Source organism: Orycteropus afer, unplaced genomic scaffold, assembly GCF_000298275.1.
Source record: "Orycteropus afer afer isolate SDZICR_OR568_19922 unplaced genomic scaffold, OryAfe1.0 scaffold00246, whole genome shotgun sequence".
In the NCBI taxonomy this organism is placed as follows: domain Eukaryota; kingdom Metazoa; phylum Chordata; class Mammalia; order Tubulidentata; family Orycteropodidae; genus Orycteropus; species Orycteropus afer.
Genome location: NW_006921833.1, coordinates 3,543,633 through 3,564,891, shown reverse-complemented (window position 1 = coordinate 3,564,891; position 21,259 = coordinate 3,543,633). Strand labels below are relative to the sequence as shown.

The 21,259-nt window shown below is 38.9% G+C and overlaps 1 protein-coding gene across 1 annotated transcript in view; it reads left to right on the top strand.

Moving 5' to 3' along the window:
* CORIN (corin, serine peptidase) overlaps positions 1 to 21,259 on the top strand; it is a 451,047-nt gene that overhangs the window by 49,427 nt on the left and 380,361 nt on the right. The window contains exons 2-3 of the mRNA XM_042782130.1: positions 1,706 to 1,847; positions 16,365 to 16,565. Of these exons, the coding sequence (XP_042638064.1) occupies positions 1,706 to 1,847; positions 16,365 to 16,565 (343 nt within the window). The remainder of the gene's footprint in view (positions 1 to 1,705; positions 1,848 to 16,364; positions 16,566 to 21,259) is intronic.

Sequence of the window (21,259 nt, the reverse complement as noted above, 5' to 3'; positions counted from 1 at the left end):
TATAGCATTATCCAAAATATTAAAGTAAACTACATGGAAACTATTGCTTCCAAAAGTGATTGCCAACATTGAGATGTACAAAATGGCATCAGAGATTTTGGGGAAAATTGATGTCCTTGATGGAATTTCATTCCTTAAGTGCTCAATCAAAATGATTAAGGAGGAAACTATAAGAAAACTCTTTAAGAACTGAGGTTTCTTCTTGGCAGTGATGATAGTATACAAAAAGAAGCAGTTATGGAGCCTTATCATATTATTCAGATTCAAGGTGCAAAAAATGACATTTATAGTGGTGTTTCAGAAAATAGGGTCACATCTTACATTGATACAGCAAAGAAATTGCCCCAGAAATATATAAATGATATAAACCTGCAATAAACTGTGAACTCACAATCTAAAGATGACAACAATGAAGATGATGAAGACGTACCATTGGAAGAGCCTGAGCATTTAAGTCAAACACAGGTTTTAAGCTATATAAAGACTTTGAAGGATTTGGAAAAGTTAAAGGAGACCAAGAGTTCTTTCAATAAAGACTGTGGTCTTAGAAAATTGTTTCAATAATTTTATCAAAAAACCAAAATAAATTAAATCATTGACATTAGGTTTTTTAAAATTATTATTAAAAAGTGAATTTCACCCATATCTTTAAATAGTATATGCACATCTCACTGATGTCAAGTCGATCCCAACTCATAGGGACCCCTTCTTGGTTTCCGAGGCAGTATCTCTATGGAAGTAGATTGCCCAGTCTTCACCAAATTTCAGTAAGCATGCAAATCATAAAAAAAATCATTTAGTTTTCTTTTCTAGTCCTATACAATCAGAAAGAACACATTCTGTGTGTTTATGAGCTAGGATTCTTAACAGAGAATGATGGAAAAGTGGTAATACTGCACCCTGCCAAAGGCAGAAACTTGCAAGATCCAGAAAAACAGGGCTGTTCCCCTGAGTTCCAGCTCTCAAAGGTTTCACTGTATAAATGACTTTACAGATATCATTTCTGGCAAGAGACTGAACTAAACAGACAAAGACAAGGAACTTTATCTGGACCATCATTGTCGCGTCTCTTCATCCTATCACAAATGGATGGCCTGGCATGCAGTGGAGAGTGTCCTGAGAGATTGTCAGTGTTTAACTGTCCAACAGGACAAGTTGTCTCTCATTGTTCACTTGTTGTAGGATTAGTATTAGTCAACTTTGCTGAATTATTAATGGTGTAAAGGCTGAAAACTTATTTATCCAAATTCATGCAGATTAAGAGGTTGAGGGTAGTGAGACAAATGAGAATGAAGTCTGGATCACGTCCTGGCTATCCCTACTCACCTGTACTCGTTCATTATCTTAGTCTGCTTACAGCTCTGGGCCAAGGTGGGTTCTTGCCCTGTAATGTAAAGCCTTGTGAACAATACCAAATACATAACAAATATGTAAATAAATAAATAAAAATCTATTGTCATTGAAATTCATGTGCTCCTGAGAAATGTTTCAGAAATACATGATTTGCTTTGCTCTGCATATGGATGCAACAGTTATTTGTTCATTTATTAGCATGATTGGGTGACTAACCTCATTTCATGCCCTAAAGTACACACAGTAAAATCTTTTAGGAATGCTGTTGTTCTGAATGGATAGCTGTAATCTAAAATTTCATACCACGTTTGAGTTGCTTTGTAATATTAAAACCATGCTTCATTTTCTTTAGGTCCTGAGAGGTAATGATAACTTGGGTGATGGCTGCTCTCAGAAGCTGGCGATTGCGACGTACCTCCGTTTTCTCTTGCTGGTCCTGATTCCATGTATCTGTGCTCTCATCATCCTGCTGGTGATCCTACTTTCCTTTCTTGGTGGGTGATGTCACTGTTAAAGAAAACAGGTTAAAATTAAAATGAACATGATTTGTAAGGCTGAATTCTACCTAGTTCTTATTTTCCTATAATGTCAACTAAATAAGAGGGTTATTTGCTGACTATCTGATACAAACCTGGAATCTCAGTGAGTATAATTACTTTAATAGCTATTATTACTAATGTTAATTAATGGATTAATGAATTTTAAAAAAATTATTGAGTGATTACTAAATAGCAGGCATTGTGAAAGTTTTCATCGAAAAATCAAAACTAATTAAATCATTGAGATTCATTTTATTATTATTATTTTTATTAAAAAGTGAATTTTACCCATATCTTTAAATAGTATATGCACATCTCACTGCTGTCAAGTTAATGCTCAAAGGTGTTAAATTAGTTCTTTGTTAAGAGCTTACAGTTGAGAAGAAGAGACAATTATCACACAAGGAAACACATGTTGATGATTCAGATATGTACTAGATTCTTTGGGGGCAGCCAAAGGAAGATGCACAGAGGAGTTAACATTTTAACCCTTGGAACTAAGTTAATAGAAATTCAGGTTAGAAGGTAATGCTGCAGAGGTCACATTTGGCAGAAAAAATAACAAGTGCAAAAGTATAACCTCATGAAAGATGGAGATGGATTTAGGAAACTGGGACAAAATTTGGTGGTGGTGAAAAATGCAGCTAGATTGATAGATAAAGTCCAAGTAACACAGGGCCTGCTTGTCATACTAAAGGGTTTGGGCTTCAGCCTCTTCACTGGTAGTTTTCAGACTATTCCATGGAGCTCAAGGTTCTGAAGAGGAGACTCAAGGATTGCACAGATGTTTGCTTTGATTTTTATTTTAAAAATAGATCTTAAACACACACACCAGCTAAGTATTAGGCACCAAATTTTAACAAGTGTAGACCAGCAATTAAATAATTGTGCTGAAAGTTAGTTTATTTGCATATGAATCTTGCTGTCCTTTTTGAAATAGTCAATACTTAAGTTTGAAAGGTCAGAGAAAATAATATTACCATTAGTAGCTACTTATTGATAGAAATCAGGATCTCTCTGAACCTGTGCAATCAAATACATAGAGAAATAAATAGCAAAGTGATGCTGACCTAATTGTATTGCTAATGATTTTGAAATTTTTTATTTCACCAAAACTACCTGTTATTCTCTTATTGATGGTTAAGATCTTGTCTGATATTTATTTGGCAATCACTGCTATGAATGGAGGAGCTCTGGTAGTGTAGTGCCTAAGGCACTTAACTGCTAACAAGAAGGTTGGAGGTTCAAACGCACCAGCCACTCCTTGGAAGGAAGGTTGGGCAATCTACTTCCATAGTAATACTGTCTCGGAAACCCACAGAGGGGTCGCTATGAGTCAGGTTTGACTCAACTGGACATAACAACAACAACAAGCTATAAATGGGGAATTACCACTGAAGGATTTCTTCAAAGTGGGAGAAATCTGATCTCATTTGAATTAGGAAAAGATAATAGGTCTGGACGCATTGTAGAGGATTGGATACAGAAAGAAATGAAGACAGGGACATCAGTTTGGGGTTCTGGCCATAGTTCAAGTAAAAGATGATGAGAGCATGAATTAAAGCATTTGCTGGATTTAAATAAACAGGAATCATGACCACACACATTTTGGTGTGAAATAGAGGAAGGAGTAGAAGTTGATTCCTGAATTCTGGCTTAGGTAACTGAGTTGGTTTTGGTGCTTTCTTTTAATGCAGTAAGTAAAAGTAGAGGGAGTCTCTGGGTGGGGCAAACATAATGATCTTGGTTGCTAGCTGAAAGGTTAGAAGTTCAAATCTTCCTCAAGCTTCTTGGAAGAAAGGCCTGGAGATCTACTTCTGAAAAATCAGCCATTGATAGCCCTGTGGAACACAGCTCTACTCTAACACATATAGGTCACCATACGTTGGAATTGACTTGATGGCAACTGGTTTTAGTGGAGGAGAGTGATGCAGGTTGATGAAGAGCAGATAGTAAGTTTGTTGTGGGCATGTTAAGGTAGATATACTTTTAGGAAAACCAAATACAGTGGAATAATATTTCACCTGTGTTAATCTTGCACAAATTCAGTAGTGCAGGTTTGGCAAAGAAATGGAGAAATATAAGAACTCCAACATGTTGAATTCCTAAAAGAATGTCAAGGACCATTTTGACTATATAAATTTCTGCTTCTGTGCTGAGTTTAGAGCCAAACTCCCACCCTGCTATTACAGGTCTGAAGCTAGAAGGATCCAGAAAGGAAGAGAGTCCTGGCTTATAGTTATGAATCTGGAGTTTAATTGGTAGTTGAAAGAGTAAGGATCAGTAACCTATGTAGAGAAATTATGTTGATTAAAAGTTGAGGGCAAAGTCCAGGAGGATGCTAGTATTTAAAGAGTAGTTGGAAGAAAGAAGAAATAAAGAGTCACAGGAAGAACAGTAAAAAAGGAAGGAAAGGAATCCAGAAATGGTGGGTTTTACAGAAGCCAAGACAAGACAGGCACATCAGAGGTCAGAGGGTGCGGTGTAGTAAATTACACAGTATGGCTTTTCTAACCACAGTCTTTGTAAACTCTGTGGTGGAATTTGCCATGAGCAACTGAGTAGCTCCTGATTGTTAAAGTTATCCATGTGGTGTATTTCTGTTGGAGCAGCACAAAGCAATCTTCTGGGAAGTTCGCTCTCTCTCAGGTGTATAGAATTCTGATGTTAGGACTGGTTAATTTTACTACCCTGCCAGGCTTAGAATGAGTCCTCCTAGAGGCAGAAGGAGTCTCTCTGACTGCCAGCTGAGAAAGATGTGCTGCTGAGAGGGACATCTGAGAGAGATGTGCTGCTGAGAGAGAGATGAACTGCTGAGAGAGATGTGCTATTGAGAGAGACTGAGAGACTACTGGCTGACAGATGGCTGGTTGAGAGAGATGGAGCATGTTTCTGTACTTGAATTGTAGCCTGTTGCTTCCCTAATAAACCCCATAATCAGTGAGTTCTGTGTGGTCACTGCAGCAAATTATTGAACCCAGCAGAAAGGTGATATGTGCCATGGGAGGAACAGTTGGTGTCAAGGTTAGTAAGAGGGTTGGAGGGTCATGGCATGTTTGGCCTCATAGGAGCAGGCATAGGATTCTGTCCTCCTCTTGTATAGTTAGAGAAGGTTAGAAGATGCTGCCTCCTTGCCCCTTGTGCAGAGGGTGACCAAGTAAGAGAAGGACAGAGAAAGTGCTGGAACCCAGGAAGCCTGAGGGTTTTCTATTGAACTTTTAGACTCTGTACTCACTGTGGCACCAACTATGTCAGATTATTGTTAGCTGTCATTGAGTCATCCTCCAACACATGATGATAGTGACCCATAAAATGGAACAAAATGCTGTATTTTTGATCCTGTGCCATCTCCATGAGTGGTTGTGGATTGGACCATTATCATCCACAGTTTTCATTGGCTCATTTTCAGAGCCCATGAAGCTCGACTGCCAGGCCTTTCTGTCTAGTACTCCTTAGTCTGGAAATTCTGATGAAACACGGTCAGCATCATGACAACATGCAGACCTCCACAGAGTTGGGTTGTGGGTGTGCATGAGGTGCATTGGCTAGGAATAGAAGCCAGGTTCCCTGGGTGAAAGGTGAGAATTCTACCACTGAACCAATGCTTCCCCTGAAACTCACCTGTACCTTCATTTCTTCCAAGAGTTGATAGCTCTCAAGAGGCTGCCTTATTTTGTTTCTTCTCCAGGGCCTTCTGGTAGTTGTGGGTTTTTTTTTTTTTTTTTTTTTGTATTTTGTCCAGAATTTATAGTTGTTACTATAAATTAAGCAAGAGCTTACTCAACCATGTTGTTAAGTGTGATTTGTAAAAGTTCAGTTCTCATAATACCATGCCCCGTGGCTCACACACATTATAGAATATTTCTTTTCATTCTCAGAGTCTAATGCTAATATGAATTTAAAACACACTATTATTAAGTTCCTTGATACTTAGAGGCTTCTGAGCAGAGGAGATGTTATTAAAACAGTGCTTTCAAAGGATTCATTTTATCACATAAGTGTGGGATTAGGGAGGCTACCAATTTGTAACCATTTGTAAGTACTCTTTTGCCTTCTATGTAGGCAACCTTTAAAAAGTGGAATTTCCCCACACATCTTCTTCAAAAGCATTCTTTTTGTAGATTTGCACCAGCTGTTTCATATAGACATAGTAAAGCAGTATCTGCCCAAATAGACATTTCCTTTTTGTATAACTGAGATGTTTATTGTTATAATGAGCTATAAAGGCATTTTACATCTTTGTTTAAAAGCTCCATTACATTCTGCTTACTTTTAAGAATGTTTTGTTTGATTTGAGTTTATAACTCCATGCTCTTTCACAAATTTGTATTTAGTGCTGGGTACATAACGATTGCCAAAGGATGCTGGTTGCCAATTGTGTGCGAATAACAGAAGCTCCAGCTTCAAAAGGCAAAGAGATAATAGTGAGAAGATTATTGATTATGAGAAGATAATATAAGCCCTATGCTAACACACACAGATGTACTCTGTGTCTCTAATTTTGTCTGTTTTGACTGCTATCATGTATGAAGTCAGCATGGTAAAAATATTTCTAAAGATAAGAGAGTTGGACTTCTTGAGTAATATTTTAGCACTAAACTATAAAAGAAAGCAGTAGCAATTGTTTCCTCCTCCCCCAAGCTGAAGCTGGTTGGGTTTAGTTTTGTATTACTAAACTGGGCAGATAGCTTGAGCTTTCCATATAGTTGCAAAGATTTGGACTCTAAAAGAAGGATTCAGATTTTTTAACAAAGTTGAAAAGCCTACTCAAAAGTGAGAAAGATACAACATTGTACCTAGGTATTATTTCTTTAGTTATAGTATAATAATGATAGGCCTTATGACAGAGAAGAGAGAAGATGAAGCTTGACATAAAAGGTCTGGGTTTAGGGTCACACTCTTCCATGTATGAGATATATGACTTTAGGTAAAATACTTCATCTGTGAGACTGGGGACAAAGAATTGTGGAAGTCAAATGATGTAATATTTGTGAAGTCAAATGAAATAATAGTTATGAAGTATTTTTATAAATGATAAAATTCATTATGAAAGTATTGATTTTATTTGTTTAAGAATATAATGATTAATATCGGATGATTCTTTAAATAATAATAAATAAATAGTTCTATTACACCAAAATAACAGTTAATTAAAATTGTGTTTATTTCATTTAAACTCTACCCATACACACTAAAAATTCTGTAATATGACACATTGCCATGTTGTTGTTGTCATCGGCTGCCATTGATCAGCCCCAGCTCATAGTGACCCCATGTTCAACAGAACTAAATGCTACCAAATCTTCTGCCGTCCCCATGATCAGGCAGTTAGGAGCGTTGTGATCCACATGGTTTTCATTGGCTGATTTTTGGGAGTAGGTCTCTGGGCCTTTCCTTCTAGTCCATCTTGGTCTGGAAGTTCGACTGAAGCCCGTTCATCATCATAGCAACACTCAAGCCTTTACTGACAGACCAGAAATCGAATTCAGGTTTCCTGTATGGAAGGTGAGAATGCCACCACTGAACTCCCAATGCCTCCATCCCATTGCCATAGTAATCTCATAATCCTTGCTCCATAACCCCATAATCAAGCCATTGCCATGGTATATTCTGTTGTTGTTGTTGTTATGTGCTGTTGAGTTGGACCTGACTCATAGCGACCCCTCCTTGGGTTTCTGAGGCAGTATCACTATGGACGTAGATTGCCCCATCTTCCTTCCAAAGAGAGGCTGGTGGGTTTGAACCGCCAGCCTTCTGGTTAGCAGTCAAGTGCCTTAGGCACTATGCTACTAGAGCTCCTATGGTATATTCTAGTTGCCCATAAAATAGCCAAGAAGGAATAAAGTTAGATTTGCAACATGATGGCAAGTTTCATGACTTTCATGCTTAGACCTGAGAGTCACTTTTCAGGGGTTTGTTCATTTTCCTTAAGAACTAAACCTGAAGTAATGTGTGCTACCACCATGTGACTGCAAGAGTCAGGTTACGCCATTGAGTGCTTTATCAGAGATTGAATTGATGCCTTCCTTAAATTATACATATATTCACATATGCATCTATGTGACATTTAAAGAAAAATTATTTTCATATGTTGAGGAACATTTAAAAGAATTAAAATTGTAGATATAATTCAGTAGTTTAATCCTTAAAGTGCCTGTTTTGTGCAATGCAATGTATTACAAGCATTGGGCAGAGCACTGAATAAAGCAGGTGCAATACAGCCCCAACTAGATTCCACAGTCCAATGAGGGAGAGAGGCATCAATCTAATGATCACATAATTCGTTAATCACAACAGAGGTTACTGCTATATGGGAAGTTAATGATGCTAAGAGAGCTTATGACAGGGATTGAACCAGGTGTGAGGTGATGAAATTCTCCCCAGGGAGAGACACTTTCAACATGGAATCCACAATGAGGATACTGGAACAAGGGATTGACATGGTCTAAAGGAGATTCTTAAAATATGTTTTTGGCATCTATGTCAAGAAAGGGTTATCATAGGTAGCGTCTGTGGCAGGAAGGAAATATTGAGGGTTATAACAAAACTACACCTTAGATAACTAACCAGAAGGCTGGTGGTTCAAACCCACCAGCCACTCCTCGGAAGGAAGATTGGGCAATCTACTTCTGCAGTGATACCACCTCAGAAATCCAAGGAGGAGTCACTATGAGTCGGATCTGACTCCATGACAGTGAGTTTGGTTTTTGGTATCACTGCACCTGCCTAACCCAAGCCATGGTATTTTCAATGGCCTGATATGCATGTGAGAGCTGGACAATGAATAAGGAAGACCAAAGAAGAGTTGATGCTTTTGAGTTGTGGTGTTGGGGAAGAATACTGAAGATACCATGGACTGCCAAAAGAACTAACAAATCTGTCTTGGAAGAAGTGCAGCTGGAATGCTCCTTGGAAGCAAGAATAGCCAGACTTCATTTCATCTACTTTGGTCAAGTTGTCAGAAGAGACCATTTCTTGGAGAAGGATATCATGCTTGATAAAGTGGCAGGTCAATGAAAAAGAGGAAGGCCCTCAACAAGATGGATTGACACAGTGGCTGCAATGATGAGCTCAGGTATAGCAGGGATTGTGAGGCTGGCACAGGACCAGGATGAGTTTCTTTCTGTTGTACATAGGGTTGCTTTGAGTCAGAGCTGACTTGATGGCACCTAACAACAACAACAACATTACTACACCCCTCTCCACAAATGCTTCACTTAAACCTAGAAAATAGCTAATAATTTTTAAAATTTATATTTTGGATCAATGTGACCTAAGAAATATTACCTGACTTTTTCAAAGGGAATGACTGGTATTTCTCTACTTTTCTCACCAGATTGTCCTATACATATCATTCTCAAAACAGTTGTAGCATCGTTTGTATTTTCAGATTATGTGCCTGTTTTCCCCAACTAATCTATAAACATCTCGACGGGAAGACTCTCTCACTAAATAATTTCTCTTGTATTATTCAGCTGAGAATAAATATAAAATTTCTGGCACATATAAAATGTAAAGTAAATGTGTTATCACATGGCTAGATATGAATATAAGGAATTAATTTGAAAATAACATTATTGGAAGATATAGACTGCAAGCATATAATAGCTGATTTTTTTAAAACCTGTATATGTTGTCCAGGGTGAGAAGTAAGTGTGTGTGTGTGTGTGTGTGTGTGTTTGTGTAATGTCCCAACTCAATTATTGACCAGTTAATTATCCTTGTTATGCTTCAGTTTCCTCTTCTCTAAAACTCCATTAAAAGGAGTTAATTATAGCCCCTGTGCTGTAGGATTGTTGGAAGATTAACTCAGTTAATGCATATAGTGAAGGCACTTAGCATGGTGCCTGTGTTAGCTTCCTATTGCCATTATAACAAATTACCACTAACTTTGTAGCTTGTCCTCATTGTTAGTTGCCATCAAGTCTGCTCTGATTCTTGGTGACCTCATATGTAATAGAATGAAACATTGCTCAGTTCTATGCCATCTTCATGATCATTGGCTTGTTTGAGTCCATTGTTGCTATTGTGTCAAACCATCTAATTGGTGACCTGGAACAACACAAATTCCTTATCTTTTAACAGTTCTGGAAGTCAGTAGTCCAAAATGAATGAGTGTTCCTGGGCTAAAATCAAGGTGCCAGCTTGCAGTGCAATAGATCACTTTTATATGGCCTTTCTTGTCATGGTCTTCTAACTCCCATCAAATGACTGAGTGGGACTATGCAAATAAAGTAGTTGTGGCCCATCAAGGGGATTAGCTAGCTTGCTAATATTGCAAATAAGATGCATGGCACCCTTGTGAGTGTGAAACTATGCAAATAAGGTGTATGGAATTCTAACAAGAGGTTGGACAGTTTTGCCATCCTGCTAGTCTTAAGATGAGCAGAGAGTGAAGCACATGCTTTGGACCTGGGTCCCTGTGCTGAGAACCTCCTAGACCTAGGAGATAGAGAGAAAGAGCTGTAATACCAGGGATGGCACACGATGACAAGAAGCAGTGACAGAAAAACAGCAACAGCAGAACCAGGAGACCAGCACAAGCTGGTGCAGTGGGCTTTTGGGCCACAGAGCAAGGTGGTTACAGTCAAAAGCAAAAAAAAAAAATCTCCCTGCCATCGAGTTGAATCCAACTCATAGTGACCGCCATTGGGTTTCTGAGGCTGTAATTCTTTATGGAAGTAGATTGCCCCATCTTCTTTCTGTGGAGCAGCGGTGGGTTTGACCCACTGATGTTCTGGTGGTTACAGTCAGCTCACTAAACCACAGAGTGAGAGAGCTGAGTGCATTCAGGCTGAGGCTTACTGGCAGAGTGGGATGCCTCTGGGCACTTATCAGTGGAGCTAAGGAACCTTATAAAACTTGCCAGAACAAGGGATAGGACAGCTCAATGGGCCCAGGGTCTGAGGGACAGGCCTGCCTGTGGGCACAGCTGAGGAGCTCTCCTGACTGATGAACTGTACAATGCCTTTGGACAGAAGGCTTCTTGGTGGAGTACTGATGGAGCTAAAGAGCTTTGTAACACTTACATGAGCAGGGTAGAGGTCAGCTTGAGAGGCTCAGGAGCTCAGAAGTTGAGGGAGAAGCCTGCTTATGGGCACAGCCAAGGAGCTGTCCTAACAAAAGAACTATATCCTGAGTTGTTCTAGATCCTGAATTGTAACCTGTTACTTCCCTAATAAACCCTATAATTGTGTATATGGTCTGTGAGTTTTGTGTGGCCATTGATTATCAAATCCAATAGAGAAGTAGAGAGTGCTGTGAGAAGGATGGCTGATGATAGAAATGGTAAACATTTGGAAACTGGAGGTGTGTCTGACATCTGCCTCATAGGAATCGGCTGGGGCTCTTGGTCTTGTTCTCCTTCTCCCTTGCAAAGTGAGTAGAGGTCAGATGTCCCTGCCCTTCCATTTTTACACAGCTGGCCTGTGCTCCTTCTGGAGGCTCTATGGGAGAATCTGTTTCTTTGCTTTTTCCATTTTCTATGTGCTTCTCACATTCCATGGCTGTAGCCCCATTTCATCTTCAAAGTCAGCAAGGTCCCACTGAGTCTTATACTGAATCCTTCTGACAAACACTCTCTTGCTTCTGTCTTCCATTTGTAAGAACCCTTGTGGGCCCAGCTAGATAATCCAGGATAATCCTCCATCTTTCAAAATGCTTAATTGCTTAATTTAATCACATCTGCAAAGTCCTTTTCCCCATGTAATATGTGTAAAGTAATATAGTCACAGGTTCTGGGAATTAGGTCATGGGCGTATTTGTTGTTGTTGATATGTGCCATTAAGTCAGACCCGACTTATAGTGACCCCTCCTTGGGTTTCCAAGGCAGTATCACTTTGGAAGTAGATTGCCCAACCTTCCTTCCAAGGAGTGGCTGGTATGTTTGAACTGCCAGCCTTCTGGTTAGCAGTCAAGTGCCTTAGGCACTATGTGTGTTTAGGGCATCATTATTCACTCTACAAATAGTGCCTCACCCATTTTACATGATTAGTGCATTTGGCTATTATTTATTGGAATTACAGACTATTTCGTAAACATATTTAAACTTTGGTTATTATTGTTATTTCATAGTGGAAGCACTTTTGAACCATATAACCTTGATGCAATATGATCTTCTGTCAGCCACTTAGCAGTCCTCTCACTCCAAATAAGGTTAAATGATTCATTTTTGGAAATGTCTTTAACCATTGTGTGATACTGGAATGTACCTTTAGTAAGGAAACTGCTATTTACTTAAGTACTTTAGTAGTCCTGGCAGCTCTGGTAGCATAGTGCCTAAGGCACTGGACTGCTAATCAGAAGGCTGGCATTTCAAACCCCCCAGCCACTCCTCGTAAGGAAGGTTGGGCGATCTACTTCCATAGTGATACTGCCTCAGAAACCCAAGGAGGGGTCGCTATGAGTTGGGTCCGACTCGACAGCACATACAGCAACAACTTTCATAGTCCTAGGGAAGACAATTTACTATCCTTGTGTAGGGATGACTAATAATTATTGAGAACTTACTATGTGTTGGGAGCTATTATATTGTTGTTGTTGTTGTTATGTGCCATCGAGTTGGACCCGACTCATAGCGACCCCTCCTTGGGTTGCCAAGGCAGTATCACTACAAAAGTAGATTGCCCAACCTTCCTTCCTAGGAGTGGCTGGTGGATTTGAACTGCCAGTCTTCTGGTTAGCTATCAAGTGCCTTAGGCACTTGCAACTCATAGCTACCCCCATTATATTTCTGAGGCAGTAAATCTTTACAGAAGAAGATTGCTCAGTCTTACTTCTGTGGAGTGGCTGGTGGTTTGAACTGCCAACCTTCTGCTTAGTAGTCAAATGCCTTAAGCACTATGCCACCAGAGTTCATTTTTTTTTTTTTATGTTTCTGTATATTTGTTTATATATGTATTAACTAATTTAATTTTGTGGTTATTAAGGTTATGGGTCAACTTGGCTGGGCCTAGTTTTGAGTGGCTGGGCAGCTAGATATAGTTATTTCCCATGATGAGACTGGTAATCAACTCCATGGTGGAATCTACTGTGAGCAGCTGAGTAGCTGCCTTAAGGATGTGATCTGCTTCTGGTACATAAGAAAATGCTTTGAAAAAGGTCTCTAGCTTTTGACACATCTGGATCCTGCATTTGGCTGAGTGAGATGAACTCAGTGGCCTGTCATGTTGTCTGCTGATCTTGGGACTGCCTCTGGACTTGTACTAGTGGCCTACTGTGTTTGTTGATAATCTTTGGACTGTGCATTTCACTTGTCAACCTTGAGTTTGTCAGCATTACCATCCAGCAGTTGCCTGAGTTAGGAGAAACCTCCAGCTCCAGTGGGCTGGGAGCAAGAGGCAGAACTGATGCCCAAGGTCCAGGGGCCCCTAGAGTTACCACTTTGAACTTGGACTTCTAGTCTCTTAAACTGTAGGAGAATAAATCCTTGTTTGTTAAAGTCATGCACCTGTGGCATATTTTTTAGAGCAGGACTAGAGAACCAAAACAAATTCTAATGGCTATTCCCATGAGATAGGTATTTTATTTTCCTTATTTAGAGCAGCTGAGAGTATGTCTAAAATTTCAGGGCTAGTGAGTGGAAAATATGGGATTTACAGCCAGGCAATCAGAGTTTCATGTCTAGTACATGAACGAAAGTGGTCAGGATTTCAGGGCTTGTTAGTGGTAAGACGGGATTTAAATCCAATTGGTCACTCTCTAGAACCTGTGCTTTTAACCACCAAAACCAAAAAACCAAACTCACTATCATCGAGTTGATTCCAACTCATAGTGACCCCCTTTGGGTATCCGAGGCAGTCAATCTTTATGGAAGTAGATTGCCCAGTCTGCCTTTCGCAGAGTGGCTGGTGGGTTTGAACCGCCAGCCTTCTGGTCAGCAGTCAAATGCCTTAGGCACTATGCCACTGAAAGCTTCTTGCTTTTAACAACAACACTATAAAAACAGGAATGTGGAGAAGAATGGAGTGTCATTGAGAAAATGAACACTCTACTTAAGCTAATAACTCTCAGCCTTTTTATTGCTCATCATGGTACAGCTTGAGAGTGTTTACTGAGTTCTAATTTTTGTGCTTCCTAAACAATGCATATTAGATGACCAACTGTGAGTAGGTCAGTTTCCAGAAATGCTTATACGTATATTGTCCAGTGAGTCCAGGCTTTTACAGAAAGATCCTTTAGGTTGTGCTTTTTCTCTTTCATTCTTCTCTCCCTCTCTCTGTCTCTTTCTAACAAGGACTTTAAGAACAATAGCTGGAGTGACTATATTTTCTTTTTCTTCTTCCAAATTGCTTTGGTACACAGAGTAAGAGCAAGGAAGCTATCGTTTTTTCAGAAAGTTGTTACCCAAGTCAGCATCTGTTACCTAAGAAAGTCAGTATTTCATAGGACTTTTTTGTGTGAAGAAGTGTTACAACAGTTTCATAACGGTAGGTGAAAAAAGTAAAGGAAAGATACTAATAGGGTTAATTATTATTAAAAAAAATATTTAGAACAACTGTTGGGAAATATTTCATATAAGGAACCCTTCTTAAGTGAATTACTTGGGTATAACCACGAAGAATTGACATTTGCTAAAATTACTTTGATGGGGCTAGATGCTGACTCAATACATTTAGCATGATAAGTAAATCAACTTTATGGGCCATTATAGCTACATTAGTGGAAATATGTTACTTGAAAATCTCTTTCTACCAAAATAAGCAAAGAGAGGAGCAACTAGAAACTATGGATTAAAGTAAAATTATATCCAACTGATTAGTAAATGTTTCCTTGTGAATCAAATACATTTCATATGACAATCAAGCCTATCACAAATATGTATTTTTATCTAGAGTAAATTCTAAATCATTGTAAAAAAAAAACAATGAAATTCTTTTGTTCATACTGCTGTATTTAGTATTTACTTATCATCACACAACATTTGGAGAATGTGTTACCTGCATCGTCATGATTTAGCTTTTATTCTCCAATGTTTTATTTAGAAATCTTTGGCAGATGAAACTATTGACCTTAGTTAGCTGGAAAACAGCTGCTTTTCTATTTTAATTTGTAATTAGTGTTTTCCAAGTGTCAAGCACATGTAGAGAAATTTTTTCCATAGACTGATATTAAATGATTTATTTATATTTCTTTTATTTTTAATGGTCTGTGCGACTTACTTAGAAAATTGGGAGCCAATTTGAGACCTCACTGTAACTGTTTTTAGAAAATAAATCTCCCTTGGGTATTTCTATAGATGGATCAATATCATACTCTTTCATTTTTGTGGTATGCTCAACTACAGTGCTATATTCTGGAAACATAGTCTGCTATCTGTTTTGACTGAGTTAAAAATATATCATCTCTTTCAAGATTTTCAAATATTTCTGCCTAAAGACAAAGCTAGGTGATTAGCTTAGGACTGGCTCTGTGTTTTGTAAGTGCATGAATACCTTGAGAAAGTCACCAGTTGATAATCTAAATTTAATGATTGTTTCTTATAATTTTATTTTATAGCTTCTGGTCAAACTAAATAAATTTGGTTTATTCTTTTAGCTTGTGCTATAATTTGAGTTTACTCTTTTGGTTTCTATGATATGTCTTAGTAAATATATGAGCCCTACGGTTTTTATTTTTGTATGTTGTTGTTGTTGTTATTTGCCGTCCAGTCAGATCCAACTCATAGCGACCCCTCCTTGGGTTTCCAAGGTGCTATCACTACGGAAGTAGATTGCCCAACCTTCCTTCCAAGGAGTGGCTGGTTGGTTTGAACCACCAGCCTTCTGGTTAGCAGTCAAGTGCAGTAGGCACTATGCTGCCAGAGCTCCTATTTATATGTAATACTTAGTGCAGAATGTGAGGAAATGTCAGGCTGAATGAAAGCAGCACTATTGTGTCCTTTAGGGTCAGGCATGGATATCTACAGAGTGGGAGTTGTAGTTGCTGAGTTACATAATATGATGAATGAAACAGAAGCAGTAAAGATCACTGTAAAATTCATAATTTTTTTAGTTTAATGATTCCCAGATAAAATCACCACAATTTAAGGTGAACTTGCCCTAAATTCTTTAGGCACTAAGAAATTTAAATGGGTGGTTCAGTTCCTATACCTTAAGTCTTGTGAAAGCCATGTTTCCTCACACATTCATGTGATTTGTGGTAGAAAAACAACTCCATTGGTTGTTCAAAGAGGGGGTAGTTGGGTTACCATCATTTTTCTCTTTTTGTTTGCCTAGGTAGAATGAGACATGGAAAAATTACTCTAGAATTTCCTTGATGCATATTTTTAAATAAATATTTCTCATAATTATATATTTTGATTCATACGTATTTATTTGTGTATTTATGTATTTATCTGTTGTGTTTACAAAAACGACTCCTTTGATGTAGAAAAGTATTTAACTTTTACAAAGTCCCATTTATCAAAAAATCTTTTGTTGCTTGAACTTTTGTTTTTCCTAATTATGTTGTAAAACATTTTTTGTCTTTCAGGAACATTAAAAAAGCCCTATTTTAAATCAAATGGGAGTGAACCATTGGTCACTGATGGTGAAGTCCAAATTTCTGATGTTATTCTTAAAAATTCAAATGATAATAAGAGCACTATGCCATCTACTCCACACCCCGACCAACACATTCCAGCTGGGACCACAGATTCTTCTCTCTCAAGGGACCAAAGTCACAGAAACACAAGTAAGTCTGAAGGCATTGAATGCAAGTACCATTACATATTTGTGAAACCCACAGGTAGATTTTTAAGCCTGGCAGCCAGAGCTCTTGATTAACAATCACTTAACTGGTCACACAATGAGCTCTGGTGGCATAGTGCCTAAAGCATTTGACTGCTAACCAGAAGGTTGGAAGTTCAAACCTACCAGCCTCTCCAGGGAAGAAAGTTTGTGCAATCTACTTCTGTAAAGATTTACTGCTTTGGAAACTCAGTGGGGGACACTGAGTCAGAATCCACTCGATGGCAGTGATTTTTTTTTTTTTTTTTTTAAATTGGTCGCACAGGCAAAATCTCCACTCAGCTTTCTTGTAATAGTTGAGTGTCTTATTCTTAAACACAAAGTGCCTTCTGCTGAGAAATATAAAATGGCTTCAGTCCGGAAAGGAAATGAGTAAATAAATGAAAATGTGTCAATGTCATTCAACATTTCTGAGGTCTACAAATTTAAATAGGGGAGCTCTGGTGGCATAGTGCCTAAGGCATTTGACTGCTAACCAGAAGGCTGGCAGTTCAAATTCACCAGCCACTCCTCAGAAGGAAGGTTGGGCAATCTACTTCTGAAGTGATACTGCCTTGGAAACCCAGGGAGGGATCACTATGAGTCAGATCCAACTTGATGGCAGTGAGTTTGGTTTGGAGTTTTGGTCCCTATATAACCAAAAACTGTCATCGAGTTGATTCCGACTCATAGTGACCTCCTTTGGGTTTCTGAGGAGGTAAATCTTTACAGAAGTAGATTGCCCCGTTTTCCTTCTGCAGAGTGGCTAGTGGGTTTGAACCACCAACCTTCTGGTTAGCTGTCAAATGTCTTAGGCACTATGCCACCAGAGTTCCTCCCAATATAATGTTGTTGTTGTTATGTGCCGTTGAGTCGGACTCAACTCATAGCGACCCCTCCTTGGGTTTCTGAGGCAATATCACTGCGGAAGTGGATTGCCCCTTCTTCCTTCTGAGGAGTGATATATAATAGTACTTATTTTGTGGTGGTTTATATAGAAAAGTTTGTGGTTCAGGTTTGAAGTTTGAAGTTATTTTGAAATGGCAGTTTGTTGTTGGTCAGTGTGTAGGAAGCATCCTTTTCTACAATATAATGCCAACTAAGTTCATGGGAGCTATCCTGCCATTTAGGAGTTTCTGGGTGGTGCACACAGGTAGGAGCTCAGCTACTAACAAAAAGATTGGAGGTTTGAATCAATGTACAGTCACCTAGGAAAAAGGCCTGGTGAACTACGAACAAAAGATCATAACCATTGAAAAAACCATCTAAAGCACAGTTCTACTCTGATACGCATGGGGTCACCATAAATTGGAATTGACTCAACAGCAACTGGGTTTTTTTTTCAATCCTCCCATTTACTTTTGGGGTGTCCATGTGTTATTTTTATTGCTTCCATCTTCTTCTTTTTCTTTATTCCCTGTGCAGTTTATTTTGCAGTAAAACCTGCAAAACCTGGTACCTGTGTAAGGTGGAAACCTGTCAGAGAAGGAAAATTCAAGTGTTTTCCATGAAAATGAATGATGGATAAGTGGTGACTGCACCCTGTCAAAGGAGTTCTGGTAGTGTAGTGCCTAAGGCATTTATCTGCTAACCAGAAGGCTGGAGGTTCAAACCCACCATCCACTCCTCAGAAGGAAGATTGGGCAATCTACTTCCATAGTGATTCTGCCTCAGAAACCCAATGAGGGGATGCTGTGAGTTGGATCTGACTCGATGGCAGTGAGTTTGAAGTTTTTTTTTTTTCCTAAGCACCCTCTCAAAAGTGGAAAACTTATGAGTCTTGGACAAACAAGACAGTCCTGTCGAGTTCAGGCTCTCACTGTACTTATCTATGACTACTGCAACCATTTTTGAATTATCTTCAACAAGATTTTACTTGAGTGTGATATTAATAATATTGTTCAATAATTTCCACATTCTGTTGGACCACCTTTCTTTGGAATGGGTACAAATATGGATCTCTTCCAATCAGTTGGCAAAATTTGTTGGCACAGATGTGTAAGTGCCAAAACGTTTGCAGCAATATATTGACAGAGAACTTCAGAAATGCAAGCTGGATTCAGAAGAGGACATGGAACAAGGGATATCATTGCTGATGTCAGATGAATCTTGGCTCAAAGCAAAGGATACCAGAAAGATGTTTACTTGTATTTTATTGACTATGCAAAAGCATTTGATTATGTGGATCATTACAAATTATAGATAACATTGAGAAGAATGGGAAGTCCAGAGCACTTAATTGTACTCGTAAGGAACCTGTACATAGACCAGGAGGACATCATTCGAACAGAACAAGGGGATACAGCATGGTTTAAAATCAGGAAGGGAGTGCATCAGGGTTGTATCCTTTCACCATACTTATTCAATCTGTATGCTGAACAAATAATCTGAGAATGTGGACAATAAGAAAAAGAGTGGCATCAGGATTGGAGGAAGACTCATTAACAACCTGCAATATGCAAACACAACTTTGCTTGCTGAAAGTAAGGATGACTTGAAACACTTACTGATGAAGATTAAAGACTTCAGTCTGCAGTATGGAATACATCTGAACATAAAGAAAATGAAAATCCTCACAACTGGATCAATAAGCAGCATCATGAGAAATGGAGAAAAGATTGAAGTTGTCAAAGATTTCATATTATTTGGTTCCACAATCAACACCAATGGAAGCAGCAGTCAAGACATCAGACGATATATTGCAGTAGGCAAATCTGCAAAAGACCTTTTTAATGTGATGAAGAGCAAAGACGTCTCTTTGAAGACTAAGGTGTGCATAACCCAAGCCAAGGAGCTCTGGTAGCATAGTGCCTAAGACACTTGACTGCTAACCAGAAGGCTGGTGTTTCAAACCCATCAGCCACTTCTCGGAAGTAAGGTTGGGCAATCTACTTCCATAGTGATACTGCCTCAGCAACCCAAGGAGGGGTCGCTATGAGTCGGGACCAACTTGATAAAAACAACCCAAGCCATGGTATTTTCAATCACCTCATATGCATGTAAGAGCTGGCTAATGAATAAGGAAGACCAAAGAAGAGTTGATGCTTTTGAGTTGTGGTGTTGGTGAAGAATACTGAAAGTACCATAGACCACCAAAAGAACTAAGAATTCTGTCCTGGAAGAAGTGCAGACAGAATCCTCCTTGGAAGTGAGAATGGCCAGACTTTGGTCATGTTGTTAGAAGGGACCATTCCCTGGAGAAGGATATCATGCTTGGTAAAGTGGAGGGTCAATGAAAAAGGGGAAGGCCTTCAGTGAGATGGACTGACACAGTGGCTGCAACTATGGGCTCAGGTATAGCAGAGACTGTGAGGCTGGTACAGGACTGGACAGTGTTCTGTTCTGTTGTACACAGGGTCGCTATGAGTTGGACCCGACTCGACAGCACCTAACAACAACAACGTTGATGACTAACAAGTAATCAAATCTTGAAGTAACTGATATGTGAGAAACTCTCTTGCATGAGGACAGGTGGGGGGTTTTGTCAGTTACTCTAGAAAAAGAGCTGAGAGAGAGAGTGAAGGTAGAAATTGTGGAGATGGGGCCCAGGCGATGAGGGGAGGAGATTGCATGTCCCAGGATATAACTCCATTCTTCATTAGCCCTTTGATCTTTAGTAAAGTTACTAAATGCCCAGAACGCTTGGTAGGAGTGGACTTGTGTGGAAAATGCCAGACAACTCTGACTCTGATCCAAAGTGCCAATAAAGACGAATCAGAGCACAGTCTGTAAGAACTTTCTGTGCAGTTGTGTTGATTCTTACTTTCTAAAACAAGGTTATATGGTCAAAAAATACACAAAGCCTATCTATTCATAATCATTTTCTTATTTGTTCCTCTCTTGTTCATGAAAACCCGTAATAGGAAATCATATCTCAGGTCCAGGACAGAGTATTTATTTTTATTGTGAGCCAGGAAAGGAAGGATTAAGTTGGTTTTTGGCTATCATAGTATATGTTTATCATTTTTTGAAGAAAAGCAAGATTATTCTCTTGCTCCAACCCAGTAGAGACCAAGTGTTTGGATTTCATTGTTTCACAGAGCACCTATAGATATTAACTGTTTCTCAGGCTTGGTGCTCACCAATGATTCATTCTGATTTGTGGTCACTACCTGAGAGTAATACTGCAAACTAAAATTATGCCAATTAAATTTTACCTTCTGGGTTTAATTTCAAGGTTTTATGTTTTGGTCATGTCTTAAGCACTTCATTATTCTGGAGGACAGTGTTTTCCATCAGAAGTGCAAAAATAATTGAAATAAAAACTTGGACCAGTTGATGTGATTGCAATTACAGCAATTATTAGTTTCTTTTCCTAAGTGGATTTGTCTCTTTTTTGAAAGTTCTGTCATTTGTTAAGATCCAAATAGAGGTGACGAATGCATACATTGAAGAGTAATTAAACATATGATACTTGTGCTCTCTTTGGAAATTGGATGGGAATCTGTTTGATTCATTTTCTCTTTCTACGGCTGAAACATGACTTGACAATATGACTGGAATTTGACATGCAGAGGAAATCCTGGTGAAACTAGAATAATTAAATGGAGAAAGGCTGAAACTTTTGAATATGTGCATTCTGTATTGTTCATGTACTTGACCCTTAGCATTGAGTTTTACTATCTAACTGGCATAGTGCCTAAGGCATCTGACTGCTAA